Raw genomic sequence first — 27,862 nt, 5'->3', positions numbered from 1 at the left:
ACCGCTTTAACCACACGGCTGTGAGAAGATCTCATCTTAGATAGATACATAAGCCAGGGAGTAGCCATAGTGTAGCTACCCCAACGGTACAGACACGTTTCAATTTTGTCCCCCACCGAGTGGCCAGTAATGGACAGGATCAGGTACAAACTATATAGTGTTTAATGATTGCTGCACAGGAACAAACAACTCATGGCAGCTGGACATGAACCCTATTGTTATGGAGATGTACAAATTCAGATTTATGGGCCACTAAAAGCAGAGAACATGAAGTGTCCAGCACAGCGACCACATGACAGCAATCCCCAGGGGTCAGAATTCAGCTGTCTCCATACATTTGATAATCAATAGAATTGAGGGGAAAAAAAAAAAAACAAAAAAAAAAAAAAAAACAAGCAAACTCTAAAACGAGGTGATGAACTGATGCTGCAGCAGTCCAGTGCCAGTCAGAAGGCATTCCCTTACATAAAGCTTTATTGCATCAGTCATTGGACTCTGGGTCAGCCTGAGCCATGTAAGCGTCCAGCTCGGCGTCCAGGTGACCCTTTGTCTTGGACATGTAGGCATCCAGCTGGTTGTCGAGCTGCTCTCTGGTCAGTGCAGGTCGGGCTGCTCCTCTTCCTCTACCACGGCCTCTGCCTCGGCCAAAGCCTCCCCTGCCCCGAAGCATCACCCCTCCGCGGCCTGTGGGGAAACTTATAATTACATCTCACATTGACAGCAACCCCCAATCACATTGTGTAGGGTCTAACCAATCACCAACCTCTGCCACCCATGCCTCCACGGCCCAGTGCTCCCCCTCTCATGAGACCTCGGCCAGGACCTCCACGACCTCGGGTGCCTCCTCTCCTCAACCCCATCCTGGTAGCACCACCTCGCCCTCGCATGTTTTGACCTAGAAGATCAGGAGAACTGGAACAGTCAGAATAGCAGAAAAAGAAGTAGTTACTTACTGGTAATGGGATTTCTCAGAGCCCATAACAGTACTATGGAGACACGAGATCCGCCCTTCAGGGACAGGGAACCTACAGATAAAAAAAAAGGGCGGTACCTCACCCTCACATCAGTTGGTGTACAGATCATAGGAGGACCTCCATGTTAATGACAAAAATATATCTTTTATCATACCGCTTATCAGAAAGAAACACTGTCTAAACAAAAAAAAAATACATCTTTCTCCTTCCCCCATGACAGCACCACCGAGGATTACAGAGATTTGTAACTTTAGGGAGGGACCACAGCCTGAAGAACCCTTCTCCTGAAAGTTAGGTTAAAAGGGTTAAACGTTGACCAGCAATTTCTCATTTTTACAACACTTTTTTTTTTTTTTAGGGACCACATCTCATTTGAAGTCATTTTGAGGGGTCAATGATGGAATGGTGTCACACTTGGGTATTTTCTAAAAACTGCACCCCTCAAGGTGCTCAAAACCACATTCAAGAAGTTTATTAACCCTTCAGGTGTTTTACAGGATGTTTAAATAAACATGAACATTTAACTTTTTTTTCCACAAAAAATTTACTTCAGCTCCAATTTGTTTTATTTTAACAAGGGTAACAGGAGAAAACAGAACACAAAAGTTGTTGTACAATTTGTCCTGAGTACGCCGATACCCCATATGTGGGGGTAAACCACTGTTTGGGCACATGACAGAGCTCGGAAGGGAAGGAGCGCCATTTGACTTTTCAATGCAAAATTGACAGGAATTGAGATGGGACGCCATGTTGCATTTGGAGAGCCACTGATGTGCCTAAACATTGAAACCCCCCACAAGTGACACCATTTTGGAAAGTAGACCCCTTAAGGAACTTATCTGGATGTGTGGTGAGCACTTTGACCCACCAAGGGCTTCACAGAAGTTTATAATGCAGAGCCATAAAAAAAAAATTTTTTAGCCCCCAGTTTTGTATTTTCCTGAGGGTAACAGGCGAAATTGGACCCCAAAAGTTGTCCAATTTGTCCTGAGTGCGCCGATACCCCATATGTGGGGGGGACACCACCGTTTGAGCGCATGGGAGGGCTCGGAAGGGAAGGAGCGCCATTTGGAATGCAGACTTGGATGGAATGGTCTGCAGGCATCACATTGCGTTTGCAGAGCCCCTAATGTACCTAAACAGTAGAAACCCCCCACAATTGACCCCATGTTGGAAACTAGACCCCCAAGGAACTTATCTAGATGTGTTGTGAGAACTTTAAACCCCCAAGTGTTTCACTACAGTATATAACGCAGAGCCGTGAAAATAAAAAAAACATTTTCCCCAAAAAATTATTTTTTAGCCCCCAGTTTTGTATTTTCCCAAGGGTAACAGGAGAAATTGGACCCCAAAAGTTGTTGTCCAATTTGTCCTGAGTACGCCGATACCCCATATGTTGGGGTAAACCCCTGTTTGGGCAAATAGGAGAGCTCGGAAGGGAAGGAGCACAGTTTTACTTTTTCAACGCAGAATTGGCTGGAATTGAGATTGGACGCCATGTCGCGTTTGGAGAGCCCCTGATGTGCCTAAACAGTGGAAACCCAATTATAACTGAAACCCTAATCCAAACACACCCCTAACCCTAATCCCAACTGTAAATGTAATCCAAACCCTAACCCTAACTTTAGCCCCAAACCTAAACCTAGCCCTAACCCTAACGGGAAAATGGAAATAAATAAATTTTTTTAATTTTTCCCTAACTAAGGGGGTGATGAAGGGGGATTTGATTTACTGTTATAGCAGGTTTTTTAGCGGATTTTTATGATTGGCAGCCGTCACACACTGAAAGACGCTTTTTATTGCAAAAAATATTTTTTGCGTTGCCACATTTTGAGAGCTATATTTTTTCCACATTTTGGTCCACAGAGTCATGTGAGGTCTTGTTTTTTGCGGGACGAGTTGACGTTTATTGGTAACATTTTCGGGCACGTGACATTTTTTGATCGCTTTTTATTCCGATTTTTGTGAGGCAGAATGACCAAAAACCAGCTATTCATGAATTTCTTTTGAAGGGGGGGGACATCACAGATCGCTGATCTGACAATTTGCACAGCACTCTCTCAGATCATCGATCTGACTTCGAGCACTGCAGGCTTACCAAGCGCCTGCTCTGAGCAGGCACTTGGTAAGCCACCTCCCTCCCTGCAGGACCTGGATGCCGCGGCCATCGTGAATCCGCGTTGCTTCGGGGGTCTCAGGGAAGCCCGCAGGGAGCCCCCTCCCTGTGCGATGCTTCCCTATACCGCCGGCACACCGCAATCTGTTTGATCGCGGTGTGCCGGGGGTTAATGTGCCAGGAGCGGTCCGTGACCGCTCCTGGCACATAGTGCCGGATGTCAGCTGCGATAGGCAGCTGACACCTGGCCGCGCTCCCCCCGTGAGCGCGGCCGATCGCGTATGATGTACTATCCAGTCGGTGGTCATACGGGCCCACCCCACCTCGACGGGATAGTACGTCATGTCAGAAAGGGGTTAAAAAAGGTTGAAGGCGATGACCAAGTGGCAGCCTTAAATATCTGTTTTAACGATACCTCCAACCTCTCTGCCCGGGAGGTTGCCACCGCTTTTGAAGAATGAGCTTGCAGACCCTCCAGGGCAATACTCCCACTAGATGAGTAGGCCAAGGCTATTGCATCTTACCCATCTTGCCAAAGTACTCTTGGAGGCCTTGAGTCCCTTTCTAGGCCCCTGAATTAATACAAACAGAGATCCTTCCTTCCTATACCTCTGGGTGGACTCTAGGTACTAAACCAGACATCTAACGTCAAAGGCCGGCCTGCCTCACACTAGCGAGTTTAACCCCTTCATGACCCAGCCTATTTTGACCTTAATGACCTGGCCGTTTTTTGCAATTCTGACCAGTGTCCCTTTATGAGGTAATAACTCAGGAACGCTTCAACGGATCCTAGCGGTTCTGAGATTGTTTTTTCGTGACATATTGGGCTTCATGTTAGTGGTAAATTTAGGTCAATAAATTCTGCGTTTATTTGTGATAAAAACGGAAATTTGGCGAAAATTTTGAAAATTTCGCAATTTTCACATTTTGAATTTTTATTCTGTTAAACCAGAGAGTTATGTGACACAAAATAGTTAATAAATAACATTTCCCACATGTCTACTTTACACCAGCACAATTTTGGAAACAACATTTTTTTTTGCTAGGAAGTTATAAGAGTTAAAATTTGACCAGCGATTTCTCATTTTTACAACGAAATTTACAAAACCATTTTTTTTAGGGACCACCTCACATTTGAAGTCAGTTTGAGGGGTCTATATGGATGAAAATACCCAAAAGTGACACCATTCTAAAAAATGCACCCCTCAAGGTGCTCAAAACCACATTCAAGAAGTTTTTTAACCCTTCAGGTGCTTCCCAGCAGCAGAAGCAACATGGAAGGAAAAAATGAACATTTAACTTTTTAGTCACAAAAATTATCTTTTAGCAACATTTTTTTTATTTTCCCAATGGTACAAGGAGAAACTGAACCACGAAAGTTGTTGTCCAATTTGTCCTGAGTACGCTGATACCTCATATGTGGGGGTAAACCACTGTTTGGGCGCACGGCAGGGCTTGGAAGGGAAGGAGCGCCATTTGACTTTTTGAATGAAAAATTGGCTCCACTCTTTAGCGGACACCATGTCACGTTTGGAGAGCCCCCGTGTGCCTAAAAATTGGAGCTCCCCCACACGTGACCCCATTTTGGAAACTAGACGCCCCAAGGAACTTATCTAGATGCATAGTGAGAACTTTGAACCCCCGGGGGCTTCACAAATTGATCCGTAAAAATGAAAAAGTACTTTTTTTTCACAAAAAAATTCTTTTAGCCTCAATTTTTTTCATTTTCACATGGGCAACAGGATAAAATGGATCCTAAAATTTGTTGGGCAATTTCTCATGAGTACACCGATACCTCACATGTGGAGGTAAACCACTGTTTGGGCACATGGTAAGGTTCGGAAGGGAAGGAGCGCCATTTGACTCTTTGAATGAAAAATTATCTCCATCGTTAGCGGACACCATGTCGTGTTTGGAGAGCCCCCGTGTGCCTAAACATTGGAGCTCCCCCACAAATGACCCCATTTTGGAAACTAGACCCCCCAAGGAACTTATCTAGATGCATATTGAGCACTTTAAACCCTCAGGTGCTTCACAAATTGATCTGTAAAAATGAAAAAGTACTTTTTTTTTCACAAAAAAATTCTTTTCGCCTCAGTTTTTCATTTTCACATGGGCAATAGGATAAAATGAATCCTAAAATTTGTTGGGCAATTTCTCCCGAGTACGCCGATACCTCATATGTGGGGGTAAACCACTGTTTGGGCACACGGCAGGGCTCGGAAGGGAAGGCGCGCCATTTGACTTTTTGAATGGAAAATTAGCTCCAATTGTTAGCGGACACCATGTCGCGTTTAGAGAGCCCCTGTGTGCCTATGCATTGGAGCTCCCCCACAAGTGACCCCATTTTGGAAACTAGACCCCCCAAGGAACTTATCTAGATGCATATTGAGCACTTTAAACCCCCAGGTGCTTCACAGAAGTTTATAATGCAGAGCCATGAAAATAAAAAATAATTTTTCTTTCCTCAAAAATGATTTTTAGCCTGGAATTTCCTATTTTGCCAAGGGTAATAGGAGAAATTGGACCGCAAATGTTGTTGTCCAGTTTGTCCTGAGTACGCTGATACCCCATATGTGGGGGTAAACCACTGTTTGGGCGCACGGCAGGGCTCGGAAGGGAAGGCACGCCAATTGGCTTTTTAAATGGAAAATTAGCTCCAATCATTAGCGGACACCATGTCACGTTTGGAGAGCCCCTGTGTGCCTAAACATTGGAGATCCCCCACATATGACCCCATTTTGGAAACTAGACCCCCAAAGGAACTAATCTAGATGTGTGGTGAGGACTTTGAACTTCCAAGTGCTTCACAGAAGTTTATAACGCAGAGCCATGAAAATAAAATAAAAATTTTATTTTCTCTAAAATGATTTTTTAGCCTGCAATTTATTATTTTCCCAAGGGTAACAGGAGAAATTTGACCCCAAAAGTTGTTGTACAGTTTCTCCTGAGTACGCTGATACCCCATATGTGGGGGTAAACCACAGTTTGGGCACATGTCGGGGCTCGGAAGTCAAGTAGTGACATTTTGAAATGCAGACTTTGATGGAATGCTCTGCGGGCGTTACGTTGCGTTTGCAGAGCCCCTGATGTGGCTAAACAGTAGAAACCCCCCACAAGTGACCCCATTTTAGAAACTAGACCCCGAAAGGAACTTATCTAGATGTGAGGTGAGCACTTTGAACCCCCAAGTGCTTCACAGAAGTTTATAACACAGAGCAGTGAAAATAAAAAATCATTTTTCTTTCCTCAAAAATGATGTTTTAGCAAGCAATTTTTTATTTTCTCAAGGGTAACAGGAGAAATTGGACCCCAGTAATTGTTGCCCAGTTTGTCCTGAGTACGCTGATACCCCATATGTGGGGGTAAACCACTGTTTGGGCACACGTCGGGGCTCGGAAGGGAAGGAGCACCATTTGACTTTTTGAATAAAAGATTGGCTGGAATCAATGGTGGCGCCATGTTGCGTTTGGAGACCCCCTGATGTGCCTAAACAGTGGAAACCCCTCAATTCTTACGCCAACACACCCCTAACCCTTATCCCAACTGTAGCCGTAACCCTAACCACAACCCTAACCGCAACACACCCCTAACCACAACCCTAACCCCAACACACCCCTAACCCTAACCACAACCCTAATTCCAACCCAACCCTAAGGCTATATGCCCACGTTGCGGATTCGTGTGAGATTTTTCCGCACCATTTTTGAAAAATCCGCGGGTAAAAGGCACTGCGTTTTACCTGCGGATTTCACCTGCGGATTCCACCTGCGGATTCCTATTGAGGAATAGGTGTAAAACGCTGCGGAATCCGCACAAAGAATTGACATGCTGCGGAAAATACAACGCAGCGTTTCCGTGCGGTATTTTCCGCACCATGGGCACAGCGGATTTGGTTTTCCATAGGTTTACATGGTACTGTAAACCTGATGGAACACTGCTGCGGATCCGCAGCGGCCAATCCGCTGCGGATCCGCAGCCAAATCCGCACCGTGTGCACATAGCCTAATTCTAAAGGTATGTGCACACGCTTCGGAAAACGCTGCGGATCCGCAGCAGTTTCCCATGAGTTTACATTTCAATGTAAACCTATGGGAAACAAAAATCGCTGTACACATGCTGCGGAAAAACTGCACGGAAACGCAGCGGTTTACATTCCGCAGCATGTCACTTCTTTCTGCGGATTCCACAGCGGTTTTACAACTGCTCCAATAGAAAATCGCAGTTGTAAAACCGCAGTGAAATGCGCAGAAAAACCGCGGTAAATCTGCCATAAATCCGCAGCGGTTTAGCACTGCGGATTTATCAAATCCGCTGCAGAAAAATCCGCAGAGGACCAGAATACGTGTGCACATACCGAAACCCTAATCCTAACCCTAACCCTACCCCTAACCCTACCCCTAACCCTAACCCTACCCCTAACCCTAACCCTAGTTCTAACTCCAACCTTAGTGAAAAAAAAAAAAAATTCTTTATTTTATTATTGTCCCTATCTATGGGGGACAAATGGGGGGGGGGGTCATTTACTGTTTTTTTATTTTGACCACTGTGATAGATTATATCACAGTGATCAAAATTCACATTGGAACGAATCTGCCGGCCGGCAGATTCGGCGGGCGCACTGCGCATGCGCCCGCCATTTTGGAACATGGCGGCGCTCGGGGAAGAAGACTGACGGACCCCGCCAGGATCGGTAAGTATAAGGGGGGGAGATCAGGGCACAGGGGGGGGGGAGATCAGGGCACGGGGGGGCGTCGGAGCACGGGGGGGGAGGGATCGGAGCATGGGGGAGAGTGATCGGTGTGCGGGCGGGTGGATCGGTGTGCAGGGGGGGGGGGGGATCGGTGTGCAGGGGGGGGTGGTTCGGAGCACGGGGGGGGATCGGAGTGCGGGGGGGTTTGATTGGAGCACGGGGGGGTGTGATTGGAGCACGGGGGAGCGGACAGGAGGACGGGGGAGCGGAGCACAGGACGGAGGGGAGCGGGCCACAGATCGGGGGGCTGGGGGGGCGATCGGAGGGGTGGGGTGGGGGCACATTAGTATTTCCAGCCATGGCCGATGATATTGCAGCATCGGCCATGGCTGGATTGTAATATTTCACCATTTTTTTAGGTGAAATATTACAAATCGCTCTGATTGGCAGTTTCACTTTCAACAGCCAATCAGAGCGATCGTAGCCACGAGGGGGTGAAGCCACCCCCCCTGGGCTAAACTACCACTCCCCCTGTCCCTGCAGATCGGGTGAAATGGGAGTTAACCCTTTCACCCGATCTGCAGGGACGCGATCTTTCTGTGACACAGCATATGCGTCACAGGTCGGATTGGCACCGACTTTCATGACGCATACGCTGTGTCACAGGTCGGGAAGGGGTTAACGGACGTATGAGAGGTGCACAAAATACGGATTGCATACGGTACAATGATTCTCTATTGCCCAGCTCCTATCTGCCGTATTTTACTGATCCGTATTATACGGTCTTCTACGGCTGTAGAAAATAGCAGCATGCTGCTTTTGGCATATTTTTTGCGCAATACATTGACAATGAAATTCTATGGGGGCGAGAAAAATACGGATTACACACGGACCAACAGTGTGACTTGCGAGAAATACGCAGCAGAGTTGCCGGCTTTTCCCAATCTCCTTCTCAAACCAGACATATAAGACATGGTTTACATACAATAAACCATCTCATATCCCTTTTTTGCATATTCCACACTACTGTTAGTAGTGTGCATGTGCAAAATTTGGGCGCTCTAGCTATTAAAGGGCTAAATCGCAGAAAAAAATTGGCATGGGCTCCCGCACAATTTTCTCCGCCAGAGTAGTAAAGCCAGTGACTGAGGGCAGATATTAATAGCCTGGAGAGCGTCCATGGTTATTGGCCCCTCCCCTGGCTAACAACATCTGCCCCCAGCCACCCCAGAAAAGGCACATTCTGAAAAGTTCCCACGCTCGAGTTCATGAGGACATCCAGCAGAGGGCGCATCACCGCAACTCGAGGTAACTACAGGTCATTCACCTACATTCCATTCATTCGCTGGGTTTTTACAGGCAGGGGCGGGTTCATTAGCAGGCTTCTGCTTGTAAAATTAGTTAACCCTTTCAGATGGATTTACAGCGTGGGAAGTGACTTATCGATCGTCGGAAGGTATGGAATAGTTTTTTTTGTTTTTTTTTTTACATTTGTTCCAGGTGACAATGGTCTTCAGGTGGATTACCAGTATAATAAAATATTACAACAACCTGTGTATTTATTTCATTAAAATAGTGTGTGTGTGTGTGTGTGCGTGCGTGCGTTTTTTAACCATTTCATACTATTGGATTAATATTGGATAGGTGTCATAATTGACGCCTCTCCATTATTAATCTGGCTTAATGTCACCTTATAATAGCAAGGTGACATTAACCCTTCATTACCCCATATCCCACCTCTACATGGGAATGGGAAGAGAGTGGCCAAGTGCCAGAATAGGTGCATCTTCCAATAACCATGGACCCTCTCTAGGCTATTAATATCTGCCCTCAGTCACTGGCTTTACCATTCTGGCGGAGAAAACTGCACGGGAGCCCACGCCATTTTCAGCGATTTAACCCTTTAATAGCTAGAGCACCCAAATTTTGCACACACACACTACTAACATTAGTAGTGTGGAATATGCAAAAAAAAAAAAGGGATATAAGATGGTTTATTGTATGTAAACCATGTCTCATATCATGTCGGGTTTGAGAAGGAGATCGCTTAAAAGCCGGTAATTCAATTTCCGGCTTTACCTATCTAGCAATGTATGATAGATAGAGATATATATATTTTTACGGTTATTTGAGCCCATGGATCCATTTTATGTCCGTATGTCGGTTTTGCAAGCCTGCGAGAATCTCGCAGTACGGATGCCATACGGATTACATACGGAGGATGCCATGTGCAAAATACGCTGACACCCTGCCTACGGATGATCTACGGATCACTATTTTGGGGACTTTTCTACGTATTACGGCCGTAAATAACGGACCGTATTTTTATACGCAGAGTGTGAGGCCGGCCTAAGGTGTAGAATCTTTCTTCCCTATTCTTAGGGTTAGAACTACCTCTTGGGATCTGTGGAAACAAGATGCTACCTTGGGCAAGCAAGGTGGGTCAGGTTTTTAACCCCTTCCCGACCTCCGCCGTACTATTACGGCAGAGGTCGGGTCCCGCTTTGATGTGTGCTCCGGCGCTGAGCCCACCTCAAAGCCGGGACATGTCAGCTGTTTTGAACAGCTGACATGTGTCCGCAATAGCGGCGGGTGAAATCGCGATTCACCCACCACTATTAACCAGTTAAATGCCGCTGTCAAACGCTGACAGCGGCATTTAACCGGCGCTTCCGGCTGGAAATGATTGCATCGCCAACCCCAGTCACATGATCGGGGGTCGGCAATGCGTCAGGATGGTAACCATAGAGGTCCTTGAGACCTCTATGGTTACTGATGCCGGCCTGCTGTGAGCGTCCCCTGTAGTTGGCGCTCATAGCAAGCCTGTATTTCAGCTACATAGCAGCGATCTGATGATCGCTGCTATGTAGCAGAGCCGATCGAGTGGTGCCAGCTTCTAGCCTCCCATGGAGGCTATTGAAGCATGGCAAAAGTATAAAAAAAAAAAAAGTTTAAATCACACCCCCCTTTTGCCCCATCCAAAACAAAACCATAAAAAAAATAAAAAAAAAGTCAAACCTACACATTTGGTATCGCCGTGTTCAGAATCGCCCGACATATCGAACATATCTGCACAAAAATGGTATCATTAAAAACGCCAGCTCGGCACGCAAAAAAAAACCAAAAAAAAAAAACCATCACCTGACCCCAGATCACGAAAAATGGAGACGCTACGGGTAACGGAAAATTGCGCAATTTAAATTTTTTTTTTTTTTTTTTTTAGCAAAATTTGGAATTTTTTTTTTCACCACTTAGATAAAACGTAACCTACACATGTTTGGTGTCTATGAACTTGTAATGACCTGGAGAATCAAAATGGTAGGTCAGTTTTAGCATTTAGTGAACCTAGTAAAAAAGCCAAACAAAAAAAAAAAAGTGTGGGATTGCACTTTTTTGCAATTTCACAGCACTTGGAATTTTTTCCCCGTTTTCTAGTACACAACATGCTAAAACCAATGATGTAGTTGAAAAGTGCAACTTGTCCCACAAAAAACAAGCCCTCACATGGCCATATTGCCGGAAAAAAAAAAAAAAAAAAAAGTTATGGCTCTGGGAAGGAGGGGAGCGAAAACACAAAAGCTCAAGGTCGTGAAGGGGTTAAAATAACTCCATCATCTAGGATTTTAGTTAAGGGAGGGCCCTACAGATAAGGCCTGTATGTCACTTACCCTCCGGGCTGATGTTAAAGCCACAAGGAGGAACGTTTTGAGTGACAAAACCTTGAGAGGGACTGAATTTAGAGGTTCAAATGGAGGACCTGTTAGGGCTGATGGGATTTGATTTAAATCCCATGGTGCTAGCTTCTGGCTAACAATTGGCCTAGATAAATCCTCTAATAAATGCAATCCATGGATTGACCGGTATAATCTTGATTATATAAGGCCCCTAGGGCTGCCATCTGAACTATTAAGGGTATGTTCACACGTTCCTGATTTCCATCCTTTTTTTTTCAGGACTGTTTTTTAAAAAACTGCAGCTCTTGGCAGAAAACGCATCGGAGCACGGGGGGGCAGCCACACTCCGCCCACGCACTTCCGCCCGCTTCCCCGCACTTCCTGCTGCAGCGGTTCGGCACCACAAACCGCAGTAAAACCCGCAGATATTTTTTTCATCTGCGGGTTTTACCTCACAATGGAGGTCAATGGGTGCAGAACCGCTGCGGCTCCGAAAAAAAGAAGTGACATGGTACTTCTTTTTTCCCGCAGCTATTTAGCGCGGTTTTTTTTTTTTATTTTCCGCATTGTGGGCACAGCAGTTCCTGTTTTCCATAGGGTACAATGTAATGTACCCTGCATGGAAAACAGCTGCGGACACGCAGCGGGAAAATCGCGGCAATTCCGCATGTAAAAAAGGATCGTGTGAACATGGCCTAAAGGTGTTTATCGCCAGGCCTTGTTCCAACCCCTTCTGCAGAAATTCCAGGATATCAGTGATTGAAACCCCATCCTGGACTTATGGTAGCAACTTACCTACTCTTTAGCAGGGTGTAAACCTAAATTTGGAGAAAAACCCCGCCATCTCCCAACAGCATCCCTTCAAATTCCATGCTGTCAAACGAAGGTTTCCTGCCTGGGAGTGGAACACCGGTCCCTAAGAAGGTCCAGAAGTTCTGGTAGAACCCAAAAGGATCGGTGATAGACATCACCCTCAGCCAAGTTCTTTTTGGCCAAAAGGCCAGTATTCTTGATTTGTCCTCGCTGATCTTCCATAGAACCGCTGGGATGAGAGCGACCGGGGGACAGGCATATGTCAGGCTTTGAGTCCATGGATCATAGAAGCATCTAAAATCTGAGGGTTCCCTCTGGGATCTATGGATCAAAAAACCTCTACCTATTTGTTGTTGACATTGGCAAACAGATCTATGACCGGTAACCCCCATATTTCCACGATCTGTTGAAAACAGAGCCCACTCGCCCTGTCTTAATTGAGTGCGGCTCAGAAAATCTGCCTTTTGATTTTCTATGCCCGAATGTGTAGTGCCGATAGGGAATGGTTCTCTGCCAAACTGAAAATCTGGGATGTTATGTCCATTAAGGCCCAGGACCTGGTTCCCCTTGATGGTTTAGATAGGCCACTACTACCCGATTGTCCGAAAATACCCGCACAGGATGACCCTGTAGAGCATCCAGGAATTCTAACAGGGTGCAACTTCCTGCCAAAAGCTCCTTTTGGTTTGAGGATACTTTGAGCTCCTGGTCTCCCCAAACCCCGAGTAACCCGGTCGTCCAAGTGAGCCCTCCCCCCCCCCCCCCATCCAGTGGGGCTTGCATCGGTGGCAACTATCCGGGACACCTTTGTTACCCAAGGGACACCTTTGGACAGATTACTGCAATCTCTCCACCAATCTAGGGAATGAATAGTGGTCAAATTCAAAGCCATGTGTCCCAATGAGGTTTTTTTGTGCCCACTGAACTCCTGGCAAACAAGCAAAAAAATCCAGCAGGGACATGGCCTTCCGCAACGTCATGGAAAGGTTCTGCAAGTCTTAACACCCTTTTTTTCTGCACAGGGAAAGGGCACTCCTGCTTCTAAGAGTCCAAATAAACAAGGCAGCACTCTGTAGCGTCAGCTTGCAAACATGAAATATGAAAATTGAATTCAATTACTGCACTAGAAATTTGAAAAATTGAGAAATCTTAGCTCATAAATTGGGCAATTAATGTGTACCTGGAAGCCACGGTAAGGCGTTTCTCGTTTCTAGGACCTAACAATGCCAATCTTCTCTTAGAATAAAGTCTTCATTTGTATGGGAACCTGTGAATCCTCTTAGACTGAAATCTATTTCTCTGTGGAGGGATAGGGTCCTGCTGTGATTAAACACACCTAAGGCTAATGAACACATTTATAAAAACGGTCGGTCACATCCAAACAGACTAGGTGTGAGAAACAGATTTCAGTCTAAGAGGATTCACAGGTTCCCACACAGATGAAGACTTTATTCTAAGAGAGGATTGGTATAGTTAAGTCCTGGAAACGCCTTAACCCCTTCATGACCATGGGATTTTTCGTTTTTCAGTGTTCGTTTTTCACTCCCCTCCTTCCCAGAGCCATAACTTTTTTATTTTTCCGTCAATTTGGCCATGTGAGGGCTTATTTTTTGCGGGACGAGTTGTACTTTTGAACGACATAATTGGTTTTAGCATGTCGCGTACTAGAAAACGGGAAAAAAAAATTCCAAGTGTGGTGAAATTGCAAAAAAAGTGCAGTCCCACACTTGTTTTTTGTTTGGCTTTTTTGCTAGGTTCACTAAATGCTAAAACTGATGTGACATTATGATTCTCCAGGTCAGTACAAGTTCGTAGACACCTAACATGACTAGGTTATTTTTTATCTAAGTGGTGAAAAAAATTCCAAACTTTGCATAAAAAAAAAATAAAAATAAATAAAAAAATTGCGCCATTTTCCGATACTCGTAGCGTCTCCATTTTTCATGATCTGGGGTCGGTTGAGGGCTTATTTTTTGCGTGCCGAGATGACGTTTTTAATGATAGCATTTCGGTGCAGATACGTTCTTTTGATCGCCCGTTATTGCATTTTAATGCAATGTCGCGGCGACCAAAAAAACGTAATTCTGGTGTTTCGAATTTTTTTCCCGCTACGCTGTTTAGCGAGCAGGTTAATGCTTTTTTTTAGTTGATAGATCGGGCGATTCTGAGCGCGGCGATACCAAATATTTGTAGATGTGATTTTTTTTATTGATTTATTTTGATTGGGGCGAAAGGGGGGGGGCGATTTAAACTTTTATATTTTTTTTTATTTTTTTAACATTTTTTTCAACTCTTTTTTTTACTTTTGCCATGCTTCAATAGCCTCCATGGGAGGCTAGAAGCAGGCACAACGCAATCGCCTCTGCTACATAGCAGCGATCTGATGATCGCTGCTATGTAGCAGAAATGCAGGTGTGCTGTGAGAGCCGACCACAGGGTGGCGCTCACAGCCACCGGCGATCAGTAACCATAGAGGTCTCAAGGACCTCTATGGTTACAATGGAGACGCATCGCCGACCCCCGATCATGTGACGGGGTCGGCGATGACGTCATGCCCGGCCGGAAGCGGTAGTTAAATGCCGCTGTCTGCGTTTGACAGCGGCATTTAACTAGTTAATAGGTGCGGGCAGATCGCGATTCTGCCCGCGCCTATTACGGGCACATGTCAGCTGTTCAAAACAGCTGACATGTCCCGGCTTTGATGCGGGCTCACCGCGGAGCCCTGCATCAAAGCAGGGGATCTGACCTTGGACGTACTATCCCGTCCAAGGTCAGATAGGGGTTAAAGTGGCTTCCAGGTACACGTGAATTGGCCAATTTATGCACTAAGCTTTCTCAATTTTTCATATTTCTAGTGCAGTAATGCAATTCAATTTTCATATTTCAGGTTTTGCAAGCTATGGCACGACAGAGTGCTGCCTTGTGTACGAGTTGGTGACTCGGTAGGCACCTGTTCTCACCTAGTCTATGTTTGGATGTGACGGACAATTTTTTAAATTTGTATTCTAGGAGTCCAATATTAACCCTAGGAACTCTTGTGCAATGCTTGGCTAGAGCCTTGACTTTTCAGGTTTAGGAGCCAGCCCGGGTCTACTAGGGTAGTCATTACTCTGTTTAGCTGCCCTCTGCAGAGTTGAGACAAGTCACCCACAAAAATCGGCCAAATAAGGGACTATTAAAATGTCATGTTCTCTCAGGTGTGCCATTGCCTCTGCCACTAATTTGGTGAACACCCAAGGGGCTATTGATAACCCAAAGGGAAAGACTTTATTGGAAATACCTTATCTCCCCTTTATGGAGACCACTACCCTGAGGAACCTCAGAGTCTTTGTGAATAGGGACATGGTAGTATGAGTCTCAGAGATCCAGAATGGTCATACAATTTGGAAACAGTATTTTGACGGTAGACATTGACTTCCATCTTGAATTTTTGAGTCCTTACATAGCAGTTCAGTTTCCGCAATTTTATGATCGTCCGCTAAGACCCATCTGGTTTGTTCACCAGAAACAATAGGGAGAATAATTCTTCCCTCCTTTATTGAGGGGGCATTTCCTGAAGAACGACTTGGTTTATAAGATCCAAAACCTCACACTCCAGGGCTTCCTGGAGAGGACCGTAAGGGAGTCACGACAAAGTTATGGGGAGGGAGTCTATCTGAAGGCCTGATCCAACAAGATTCAGTATCCAGTCGAGATCTTTTCCCAGTCCGGAAGGAAATTGGATACTCTGCCCCCCACCCAGGAAAAAGTTACTTTGAGGATTTCCTATCCCTAGAAGAGTTTCTGAAGAGGAAACCCTTGTCTTTCCTCTTCCCATCATCCAATCTACCCTGCTCCCACAGGGGCCTTCTACAGAGGAATTTTCTGCTCAGGAATGACCATTTGAGTGTGGGGGTGGCTAGATTAGGGAACTTTTCTTGTCCCCTGCCTTCTGGAGAGTGTCATCCAATGTTTCCCCAAATTTAAAACAAAAGGAAAAAAAAAAAAACAAAAACAAAAAAAAACCCTCTCCTTCACATGGGATTGAACAATTTTAAAGGGAACCTGTCACCCCCAAAATTGAAGGCGAGCCAAGCCCACCGACATCAGGGGCTTATCTACAGCATTCTGTAATGCTGTAGATAAGCCCCCGATGTATCCTGAAAGATGATAAATAGAGGTTAGACTATACTCACCCAGGGGCAGTCCGATGGGCGTCTGGGTCCGGTCTGGGGCCTCCTCTTCTTACAATGACGTCCTCTTCTTGTATTCATGCTGCGGCTCCAGCTCAGGCATACTTTGAGGGCAGAGCAAAGTACTGCAGTGCGCAGGTGCCAGCAAAGGTCAGAGAGGCCCGATGCCTGCGCATTGCAGTACTTTGCTCTGCCCTCAAAGTACGCCTGCGCCGTAGCGTGAAGACAAGAAGAGGACATTATCCTATAAAGATGGGAGGCCCTGGTCCGGACTGCGACGCCCATCGATCGGACCGCCTAGGTGAGTATAATCTGAAAGATGAGAAAAAGCAGGATACATCGGGGGCTTATCTACAGCATTACAGAATGCTGTAGATAAGCCCCTGATGCCAGTGGGCTTAGCTCACCTTCAATTTTAGGGGTGACAGTTTCCCTTTAACTTGGTCTGCAAATCTTCTAGCCAGCATTTGAACCAAAGTGCTCTACAGGCTACGTTTGAGAGAGCTGCAGACTTGGATGTTAACCTGAGTCAGCCGAAGAATCTAAAGAAGCAGCTGCCCCCATATCAAGGGAATGAACTTCAGTTTCTTGCTTCTGGGTATCCCATCTCACAGTTTCTCTAACTGATCCACTCATATCATAAGGGATCTAGGAGGTACAAGTTGCCACTCTAGCGGGCTTAAGATTACCCCCCCCCCACCGATGATTCCTAAGTCTCTAAGAAAGGAGTCAGCCATTTTATCTAAAGGGTCTTTCAAGGTTCCCCATGTCTTCAACGGGGAGGGCAATTAAATTTTTTTCTCTTTATTTTTTTTTTTTTTTTTTAGAGGCCTTGGCAACATCTAATTTTGGGGCTTAATCCCACGGAGGTTGATGCCTCAAAGGGTATTTTCTTTTAACAGAAGGTACTGATAGAGTGGAAAAAGCCTGAGAATTTTTTGATTAGGGCCTCAATGTTCTCATTCAGGGGAAAGCTATCCGCTTCCTCTGGCCCAATCCCCCAAACATGTCCTGTACTGTTTTGTCAGGGTGAGGGTCTATCACCCCCATAGTAGTTCTTACCGCCTTAACCAGACTACCTCATCTAAGGGAAAACCGTGATGTCCGATGATGAGGAATATGATATATTTGAGCCTATGTCCCTGGAGGACTCAGACTGGGAGTATTTCGCAGTTTTCTGCTCGCTGACCTTATCTCCCTGCGTGAGGGATTTAAAGGCACTTTTGACTTCCGTTTTGATTAAGGATCTTAGCTCTGAGGCGAAGTCCTGGGTTTCTTCGCATAGTACTTGTCCTATGCAAAGTCTCTTGTCCCAGGTGACTGGTAATGTTCTATCACATGTGGGACAACATCTGTGCTTTGATTTTCCCCAATCTCTTTTCTGGTTCTGGAGGAGGGATAGGATCCAATAAGGGGCTTTTTTTTTTTTTTTTTGGGGGGGGGGGGGGGGGATTTGTGGGAGGAGAAATGTAAGGTGTTAACAGAACAACAGAATGGACGCACCTCGTATCATAGCGCCACGCTGCATTCCTCTGCCTCCTCGGCCAACACGCATGATTCCTCTTTGTGACCCCCGAAGCCCCATCCCAGCTCCACGCATTCCACCGGCCCCTCGCTGAAGCCCTCCCAACGGTCTCCCCAATCGGGCTTGGATATTGCTCTTACCGAGCCGCTGCTTTAAGCTCTAGCGGAAGAAATTAGACAGATTACACATTTTGAACCAAAGGACAGTGAAAGGAGAAGAGAAACAAACAAAAAAAATTATACAGCAGCAGGCAGAGCTGTAAGTTAATCAGGCAATCATCCAGCCATACACCATGGACTCAGTCTCTGGGGTGAATGCAATACCTGCCCTGCATCTCCTAGTGACACAACCAATCTCATCACAAGAACCTAAAGGTTGAAAGGCATCCCTACGCTTGGTGCGCTCTGACCTCTGGAGCCCCCATTTGATGCAGCGCTGCATTCCTTGCACTCTGGACCCCCACCATCTGATGTGCAGGGAACACCACAAATCCGATCATCATCACTGTCTGGCGAGTGGCAGAGGTCAGACCTGCACAGTACACCATAGCTTCTTGCCTTCATGTGGCCGCCTAGAAGAAGTTGGCAGGCAATCATACATTAGCGGCCGGCTGATCCCATCACAATCTGATGAACGGAGCCCCAAACTCTCCCAGCACATCATGTCCTTCAAGAAAGGTAAAGAGTCACCTGTGCATCGCAACACCGCTGGCAAGTTAACAGCAGCCAATAATCCTATGAATGCTCGACAGTTGTGTTTCTCGTGCAAAAAAGCATCCACGAATGTCAACATTTTCTCCAGACCCCAAGCCGTGGCTGAATAATTGTGAATCGAGGATAATACATAACTTTCCTCACATATTTATATGTGGATGTAACTTTAGAGTTATAGATTTTGCACACACATCCATCAGGAGCAGAAATTGTTTGCTACAGTGTATCAGTATTAGCAAATGTTAAACAAACTGAGGCATAATCATTATTATAGGACCATGGGTCATGGACATATTAATGAATAAATCCTTATAAAGAAATTGTGCAAGACCATACTGCAGAATTATTAAATACTAAATTTTATTTCAACAATATTCATAAGATACAGTACAGTCCAAAAGTTTGGACACCTAATTTAAAGATTTCTGTATTTTCATGACTATAAAAATTGTACATTCACACTGAAGGCATCAAAACTATGAATTAACACATGTGGAATTATATGCTTAACAAAAAAAGCGTGAAACAACTGAAATTATGTCTTATATTCTAGGTTCTTCAAAGTAAGCCACCTTTTGCGTTGATGACTGCTTTGCACACTCTTGGCATTCTCTTGATGAGCTTCAAGAGGTAGTCACCGGGAATGGTCTTCCAACAATCTTGAAGGAGTTCCCAGAAATGCTTAGCACTTGTTGGCTCTTTTGCCTTCACTCTGCGGTCCAGCTCACCCCAAACCATCTCGATTGGGTTCAGGTCAGGTGACTGGAGGCCAGGTCATCTGGCGAAGCACCCCATCATACTCCTTAGTCAAATAGCCCTTACACAGCCTGGAAATGTGTTTGGGGTCATTGTCCTGTTGAAAAATAAAGGATGGTCCAACTAAACGCAAATCGGATGGAATAGCATGCAAGATGCTGTGGTAGCCATGCTGGTTCAGTATGCCCTCAATTTTGAATAAATCCACAACAGTGTCAACAGCAAAGCACCCCCACACCATCACACCTCCTCCTCCATGCTTCACATTGGGAACCAGGCATGTGGAGTCCATCCGTTCACCATTTCTGCGTCGCACAAAGACACGGTGGTTGGAACCAAAGATCTAAAATTTGGACTCATCAGACCAAAGCACAGATTTCCACTGGTCTAATGTCCATTCCTTGTGTTCTTTAGGCCAAACAAGTCTCTTCTGCTTGTTGCCTGTCCTTAGCAGTGGTTTCCTAGCAGCTATTTTACCATGAAAGCCTGCTGCACAAAGTCTCCTCTTAACCGTTGTTATAATTCATTATTATTATTATTATTATTATTAAGATGTGTCTGCTGCTAGAACTCTGTGTGGCATTGACCTGGTCTCTGAGCTGCTGTTAACCTGCGATTTCTGAGGCTGGTGACTCGGATAAATGTATCCTTAGAAGCAGAGGTGACTCTTGGTCTTCCTTTCCTGGGGCGGTCCTCATGTGAGCCAGTTTCTTTGTATTGCTTGATGGTTTTTGCAACTGCACTTGGGGACTCTTTCAAAGTTTTCACAATTTTTCAGGCGGACTAACCTTCATTTCTTAACCCTTTTCTGACATGACGTACTATCCCATCGAGGTGGATGGGCCCGTATGACCACCGACGGGATAGTACGTCATAACGATCGGCCGCGCTCATGGGGGGAGCGCGGCAGAGTGTCAGCTGACTATCGCAGCTGACATCCGGCACTATGTGCCAGGAGCGGTCACGGACCGCCCCCAGCACATTGATCGCAGTGTGACGGGGCATAGGTAAGCATCGCACAGGGAGGGGGCTTCACTGCGCCCGCTCAGAGCAGGCGCCGGGAGGCCAGGAGAAGTGCACGTCAGAACGCTGATCTGACAGTGCACGGCAATGTGTCAGATCAGCGATCTTATATAGTGTAAAAAAAAAAAAAAAAAAAAAGCCCCACACCGGGGCAAACAACGCTTTATTCTCATACCGCCAAACAAAAAGTGGAATAACACGCGATCAAAAATACTGATATAAATAACCATGCTACCGCTGAAAACATCATCTTGTCCCGCAAAAAACGAGCCGCCATACAGCATCAGCGAAAAAATAAAAAAATTTATAGTCCTCAGAATAAAGCGATGCAAAAATTTATTTTTTTATAAAATCGTTTTTATCGTATAAAAGCGCCAAAACAAAAAAGAATGATATAAATGAGGTATCGCTGTAATCGTACTGACCCGAAGAATAAAACTGCTTTATCAATTTTACCAAAACGCGGAATGGTATAAACGCCCCACTCCCCCCCCAAAAGAAATTCGTAAATAGCTGGTTTTTGGTCATTCTGCCTCATAAAAATCGGAATAAAAAGTGATCAAAAATGTCACCAATAAAAACATCAACTCGTCCCGCAAAAAACAAGACCTCACATGACTCTGGACTCAAATATGGAAAAAATATAGCTCTCAAAATGTGGTAACGCAAGAAATATTTTTTGCAATAAAAAGAGTCTCAGTCTGACAGCCGCCAATCATAAAAATCCGCTAAAAAACCCGCTATAAAAGTAAATCAAACCCCCCTTCATCACCCCCTTAGTTAGGGAAAAAATAAAAAAAATTTCCATTTTCCCATTAGGGTTGGGGCTACATTTACGGTTGGGAAAAGAGTTGGGATTAGGGTTAGGGGTGTGTCTGGGTTAGAGGTGTGGTTAGGATTACCGTTGGGATTAGGTTTAGGGGTGTGTTTGGATTAGGGTTTCAGTTATAATTGGGGGTTTCCACTGTTTAGGCACATCAGGGGCTCTCCAAACGTGACATGGCGTCCGATCTCAATTCCAGCCAATTCTGCGTTGAAAAAAGTAGCAGTGCTCCTTCCATTCCGAGCTCTCCCGTGCGCCCAAACAGGGGTTTACACCAAGATATGAGGCATCAGCGTACTCAGGACAAATTGGACAACAACTTTTGGGGTCCAATTTCTCCTGTTACCCTTGGGAAAATACAAAACTGGGGGCTAAAAAATAATTTTTTGGGGAAAATGTTTTTATTTTCACGGCTCTGCGTTATAAACTGTAGTGAAACACTTGGGGGTTCAAAGTTCTCACAACACATCTAGATAAGTTCCTTGGGGGTCTAGTTTCCAACATGGGGTCAATTGTGGGGGGTTTCTACTGTTTAGGTACATTAGGGGCTCTGCAAACGCAATGTGATGCCTGCAGACCATTCCATCCAAGTCTGCATTCCAAATGGCGCCCCTTCCCTTCCGAGCCCTCCCATGCACCCAAACGGTTGTTCCCCCCACATATGGGGTATCGGCGTACTCAGGACAAATTGTATAACAACTTTTGGGGTCCATTTTCTCCTGTTACCCTGGGTAAAATAAAACAAATTGGAGCTGAAGTAAACTTATGAAAAAGTTAAATGTTCATTTTTATTTAAACATTCCAAAAATTCCTGTTAAACACCTGAAGTGTTAATAAACTTCTTGAATGTGGTTTTGAGCACCTTTAGGGGTGCAGTTTTTAGAATGGTGTCACACTTGGGTATTTTCTATCATATAGACCCCTAAAAATGACTTCAAATGAGATGTGGTCCCCAAAAAAAAAAAAAAAAAAAGTAAAAATGAGAAATTGCTGGTCAACTTTTAACCCTTAGGCCACATTCACACGTTCCTTTTTGTCCCGCGGGTTTTCCCGCAGTGGATTTGATAAATCTGCAGGGCAAACCCGCTGCGGTTATCCCTGCAGATTTATCGCGGTTTATCCTGCGGGTTCCGCTGCGGGATTTACCCCTACTATTGATGCTGCATATGCAGCAATATGCAGCATCAATAGTAGTGTTAAAAATAATAAAATCATGGTATACTCACCCTCTGACGTCCCGATCTCCTTTCCTCCACCCCGGGTATAACCCGCACATTATCCGCATTACTTCCCGCATGGTGGGCACAGCCCCATGCGGGAAGTAAGCGGATCAATGCATTTCTATGGGTGCAGAATCGCTGCGATTCTGCACAAAGTAGTGACATGGTCCTTTTTTTCCCGCAGCAATTCTGCGCGTTTTTTTTCCGGGTTTTTCCGCATCATGTGCACTGCGGTTTCTGTTTTCCATAGGGTAACATTGTACTGTACCCTGCATGGAAAACAGCTGCGGACCCGCAGCGGCAAAATCGCCGCGGTTACGCAGTAAAAACCGCATAGCGTGAACATGGCCTTAGGCTATGTTTACACGTTCCTGATTTCCCTGCTGTTTTTTCTGCACTAAAAACCGCAGCTCTTGGCAGAAAACGCAGGTGCGTTTTTTGATGCGTATTTTAGTGCGGTTTTTTATGCAGTTTTCTCTGCAGAGTCTGTGTTTTCTAGGAAGTTTTTTAGGGTTAAAATGGCTGAAAATACCCTAACCCTACCCCTAACCGTAGTGGGGGAAAAAAAAAAATAAGTTCTTTATTTTATTATTGTTACTACCTATGGGGGTGATAAAGGGGGGGGGGGTGTCATTTACTTTTTTTTTTATTTTGATCACTGTGAGGTTGTCACAGTGATAAAAATATGCCTGGAACGAATCTGCCGGCAGATTCGGCGGGCGCACTGCGCATGCGCCCGCCATTTTGGAAGATGGCGGCGCCCAGGGAGAAGACGGACGGACACCGGGAGGCCCGGTAGGTATAAGGGGGGGGGCTGGGAGGGATTGAGGGCACGGGGGGGTGGGATTGGGTCACAGGGGGACAGTCACACTCCGCCCACGCACTTCCTGCTGCAGCGGTTCTGCACCACAAACCGCAGAAAACCCGCAGATATTTTTTTTCGTCTGCGGGTTTTACCCTCACAATGGAGGTCAATGGGTGCAGAACCGCTGCAGTTCCGCACAAAGAAGTGACATGGTCCTTCTTTTTTACCGCAGCAATTCAGTGCGGCTTTTTTTAGTGAATTTCCGCAATGTGGGCACAGCGGTTCCTGTTTTCCATAGGCTACATTGTACTGTACCCTGCATGGAAAACAGCTGCGGACCCGCAGCGGCAAAATCGCGGCGGTTCCGCAGTAAAAAACGCATTGTGTGAACATGGCCTTATAACTCCCTAACAAAAAAAAAAAAAAAAAATTTTGGTTCCAAAATTGTGCTGATGTAAAGTAGACATGTGGGAAATGTTACTTATTAAGTATTTTGTGTGACATCTGTGATTTAATTGCATAAAAATTAAAATTTGGAAAATTGCGAAATAGTCAAAATTTTCGCCAAAGTTCCGTGTTTTTTTTTTTTTTAAATAAACACAAGTAATATCAAATAAATTTTACCACTTCATGAAGTACAATATGTCACGAGAAAACAATATCAGAATCACCAGGATCCGTTGAAGCGTTCCAGAGTTATAACCTCATAAAGCGACAGTGGTCAGAATTGTAAAAATTGGGGTTAAAGTAATGATGGCCACTCATTTTTCTTTACTTAGAATTTGTATTATGGCAAGAAAAAAAAAACAAACAAACAAAAAAAAAACAAAAAAAAACAGCTAACAGTTTATTCAGTAGGACTATCAGCTGTGTATCTGCCAGAATTCTGCTCAGCACAACTAATGGTCCAACCCCATTTATAAGGCAAGAAATCCCACTTATTAAACCTGACAGGGCACACCTGTGAAGTGAAAACCATTCTTGCCGACTACCTCTTGAAGCTCATCAAGAGAATGCCATGAGTGTGCAAAGCAGTCAAAGCAAAAGGTGGCTACTTTGAAGAACCTAGAATATAAGACATATTTTCAGTTGTGTCACACTTTTTTGTTAAGTATTTAATTCCACATGTGTAAATTCATAGTTTTGATGCCTTCAGTGTTAATGTACAATTTTCATAGTCATAAAAATACAGAAAAATCTTTAAATGAGAAGGTGTGTCCAAACTTTTGGTCTGTACTGTATATAAAGCAGCTGAGCCAATAGGTAGTACAGGTCAGAGAAGGGGTATCAAATCAAGTACACATGATTGCATTGTCTCCAGTTTCATTAAGCTTACATAGTACAGGAGTTGTATATAGTCCGGAATAATAGTAGCCAGCTATATACATATACAATTAACCTATTCAGTATTTCATAATATAAGGCAGATCAGGTATTCATATACCAAGAAAACCATAAGCACCAGTAGTAATCACATGAAGTAAAGTGTAACTGCAATTTGAGCTTACAGAATGTTACTGTCTGGGCACAGCTAGATAGAGTATAGATATGTGCTGGCTGTGCCTCCATGGATTTAATCATAGGTTGCTGCAGAGCCCTAGCTAAATGTGCAATGAGAAGAGGCAAGGACAAAAATTATACATTTACCCAAACTTTGAACGTGTAACTGAAGTCCCCTACATGCATTACGGCGCTTTCCTTCTTTGATGGGTACCACCCATTGGTTCAGCGGTTTTATATATTTTATGAATATTGTTGAAATAAAAGGTTGTCTTCTTTAATAATAATTCTGCAGTATGGTCTCCTTGTACCAATTCTTTATAAGATTTATACAATGCATCAGTGCAGAGAACTCCTCATGCACATGGCTCCACAAGTAAACAAGGTGGGCTTTAATCGCGGACTACAGCCAAGACCAGAATCTTTCCCTCACCATGCAGAGAAGGATACATGGCCGCTAGTACGACCCGCTGTGGGTGACAGCCGCAAGTGAGACCAGAACCTTCCCCTCACCGTGCAGAGAAGGATACATGGTCGCTAGCAGGAGCTGACCCGCTGTGGGTGACAGCCGCAAGTGAGACCAGAATCTTCCCATTCCCATGCAGAGAAGGATACATGGCCGTTAGCAGGAGCCGACCCGCTGTGGGCGACAGCCGCAAATGAGACCAGAACCTTCCCATTACCATGCAGAGAAGGATACATGGCCGTTAGCAGGAGCCGACCCGCTGTGGGTGACAGCCACAAATGAGACCAGAACCTTCCCATTACCATGCAGAGAAGGATACATGGTCGCTAGCAGGAGCTGACCCGCTGTGGGTGACAGCCGCAAGTGAGACCAGAACCTTCCCCTCACCGTGCAGAGAAGGATACATGGCCGTTAGCAGGAGCCGACCCGCTGTGGGTGACAGCCGCAAATGAGACCAGAACCTTCCCATTACCATGCAGAGAAGGATACATGGTCGCTAGCAGGAGCTGACCCGCTGTGGGTGACAGCCGCAAATGAGACCAGAACCTTCCCATTACCATGCAGAGAAGGATACATGGCCGTTAGCAGGAGCCGACCCGCTGTGGGTGACAGCCACAAATGAGACCAGAACCTTCCCATTACCATGCAGAGAAGGATACATGGTCGCTAGCAGGAGCTGACCCGCTGTGGGTGACAGCCGCAAATGAGACCAGAACCTTCCCATTACCATGCAGAGAAGGATACATGGCCGTTAGCAGGAGCCGACCCGCTGTGGGTGACAGCCACAAATGAGACCAGAACCTTCCCATTACCATGCAGAGAAGGATACATGGTCGCTAGCAGGAGCTGACCCGCTGTGGGTGACAGCCGCAAATGAGACCAGAACCTTCCCATTACCATGCAGAGAAGGATACATGGCCGTTAGCAGGAGCTGACCCGCTGTGGGTGACTGCCACACCCCGGGCAGGAGTCTCACCTGCTTGAGCTTCAGTGCGGCTTGCACAGACGGCCGGTTCTCCATCTGCTGCGCCAGTCTTCTGTTCCTGGCACTGGCCAGGCTCTGCTGCTGCATCGTGGCGCGGATATTCACTGGCATCGGGTGTTTGTTCTTCAGCATGTTAGTAAAGCTTCAAGGTCGAACAAAATGGGGGGAGGGTTTAGATATAGATTCAACAGACACTAGTGCGTACCTCAAGGCCCCCCACAGGAGCTTTCATCACTGGACTTTTTTTGGGGGGGGCACATGTTGCCCATGATCTATCCTCTGCAACTTCCACATGTGCACAGCAGTATAAAAAAATTAAAAAAAAAAAAGAAGAATGTACAGTATAGGAACACAGAAAAGGAGGGCGGACCCCAAAAGTCACAGGGAGGAGAATGAGGACACCACAAATGGAGACAGAACAGGTAAGAAGATGGAGGAAATGATGACAGATGTGACAGCAAAGCAGACGCCTCTTACAAGACCCTACAACAAAGGTCTCTGGGCAGGGAGGGTGACCCGTATCATGCCTCTTACAGCTCTGACCACACCTCGGTGTGCCAGCCTCGGACACGACAGCGGGTATCACGCAGCACAGGTCACATGCTACCAGGCTGCAGCCAGAACCCATGTATTACAGGTGGAAGAAGGGGGAGGGTGCCAGGCCACCCCTCACTGTGTATTACCACACCCCAGTGTAACATGGCTGCCGGGAGGACATGGGCTACATTTTCTATGTTACGTGGTGCAGAGGATTTCAGCTTCCTCACCGCTCGTTCAGGGACAGCTTGGTAGTGCTCTTTAATACAACTTTTGATGCTGACGGAGAGGTCATCCTTACTGCGGGACCACCTGCAAAACAAGGAGATGACACAGCTGAGGCAACGCCACTACAGCTCAACTCTCCCCCCAATAAAAGCAAGCCCTCCCCACCTCAAATAAAGACAAGTCTCCCCCTCCAAATAGAGAGGACTAATACATTTCTGCACCAATAGTGACACGCTGCATATCAACCCCCCCACCTTCCATACGGGACCGTGCAGGTTCTGTCCCCAAGTGTCCAAACATCGAAAATGAGTCCCCCACTCATATATACAGCCCCCCCCCCCCCCATTTGCACAAAGTTAGATAGTAATGACAATAATATTTCCATACACACACGCAGACCATATATATATGTGTATGTGTGTGTGTGTGTGTGTATATATATAGTGCGGGGATGTGTGTGTGTGTGTGTGTGTGTGTGTGTGTGTGTGTGTGTGTGTGTGTGTGTGTGTGTGTGTGTGTGTGTGTGTGTGTGTGGATATAGTGCGGGGATATGTGTGTGTGTATGTATATATATATATATATTATATATATATATATATATATATACACATCCCCGCACTATATATACATACACTCACAGAGCTCTGACCCCGTCACCCCTCCTGCACATGCGCTCCTCTCTGAGTCCGGCTCACTCACCTGACGTCCTGGGACCACCGCTGCGACCTGCTCTGTCAGCCCAGATGTGTACACGAAGAGGACTGCAGGAACGGCGGCTCTTATACTGCGCCCGGAATCACCCAACGGGTAACAACGCTACAAAATGGAGTCACTGGAAG

The 27,862-nt window shown here is 45.7% G+C and overlaps 1 protein-coding gene across 1 annotated transcript; it reads right to left on the bottom strand.

Moving 5' to 3' along the window:
- Positions 1-139: 139 nt before the first annotated feature.
- Positions 140-27,862, bottom strand: CHTOP (chromatin target of PRMT1). The gene is made up of 6 exons (XM_069768038.1): positions 27,723-27,862; positions 27,026-27,107; positions 26,250-26,400; positions 17,946-18,126; positions 764-895; positions 140-684 (listed from the first exon to the last, which is right to left on the bottom strand). The coding sequence occupies exons 2-6, from the start codon at positions 27,088-27,090 to the stop codon at positions 482-484; spliced, it is 732 nt and encodes a 243-aa protein (XP_069624139.1). The 5' UTR covers positions 27,091-27,107; positions 27,723-27,862; the 3' UTR covers positions 140-481.

The sequence above is a fragment of the Ranitomeya imitator genome, chromosome 1 (genome assembly GCF_032444005.1).
Source record: "Ranitomeya imitator isolate aRanImi1 chromosome 1, aRanImi1.pri, whole genome shotgun sequence".
Taxonomy (NCBI): Eukaryota; Metazoa; Chordata; class Amphibia; order Anura; family Dendrobatidae; genus Ranitomeya; species Ranitomeya imitator.
Note: the sequence above shows the minus strand (reverse complement) of the source record. Positions and strands in the feature narration are given on the sequence as shown.

What these genes read in the sequence shown, in the direction of transcription:
- CHTOP (XM_069768038.1), bottom strand. Translation starts at nt 27,090, where the DNA reads ATGACCTCTCCGTCAGCATCAAAAGTTGTATTAAAGAGCACTACCAAG. An exon ending in GCGTGGCGCTATGATACGAG is followed by an intron (nt 896 to 17,945) that starts GTGCGTCCATTC and finishes CTGATCTTCTAG; the next exon opens with GTCAAAACATGCGAGGGCGA. An exon ending in TGGAGGCATGGGTGGCAGAG is followed by an intron (nt 685 to 763) that starts GTTGGTGATTGG and finishes GTTTCCCCACAG; the next exon opens with GCCGCGGAGGGGTGATGCTT.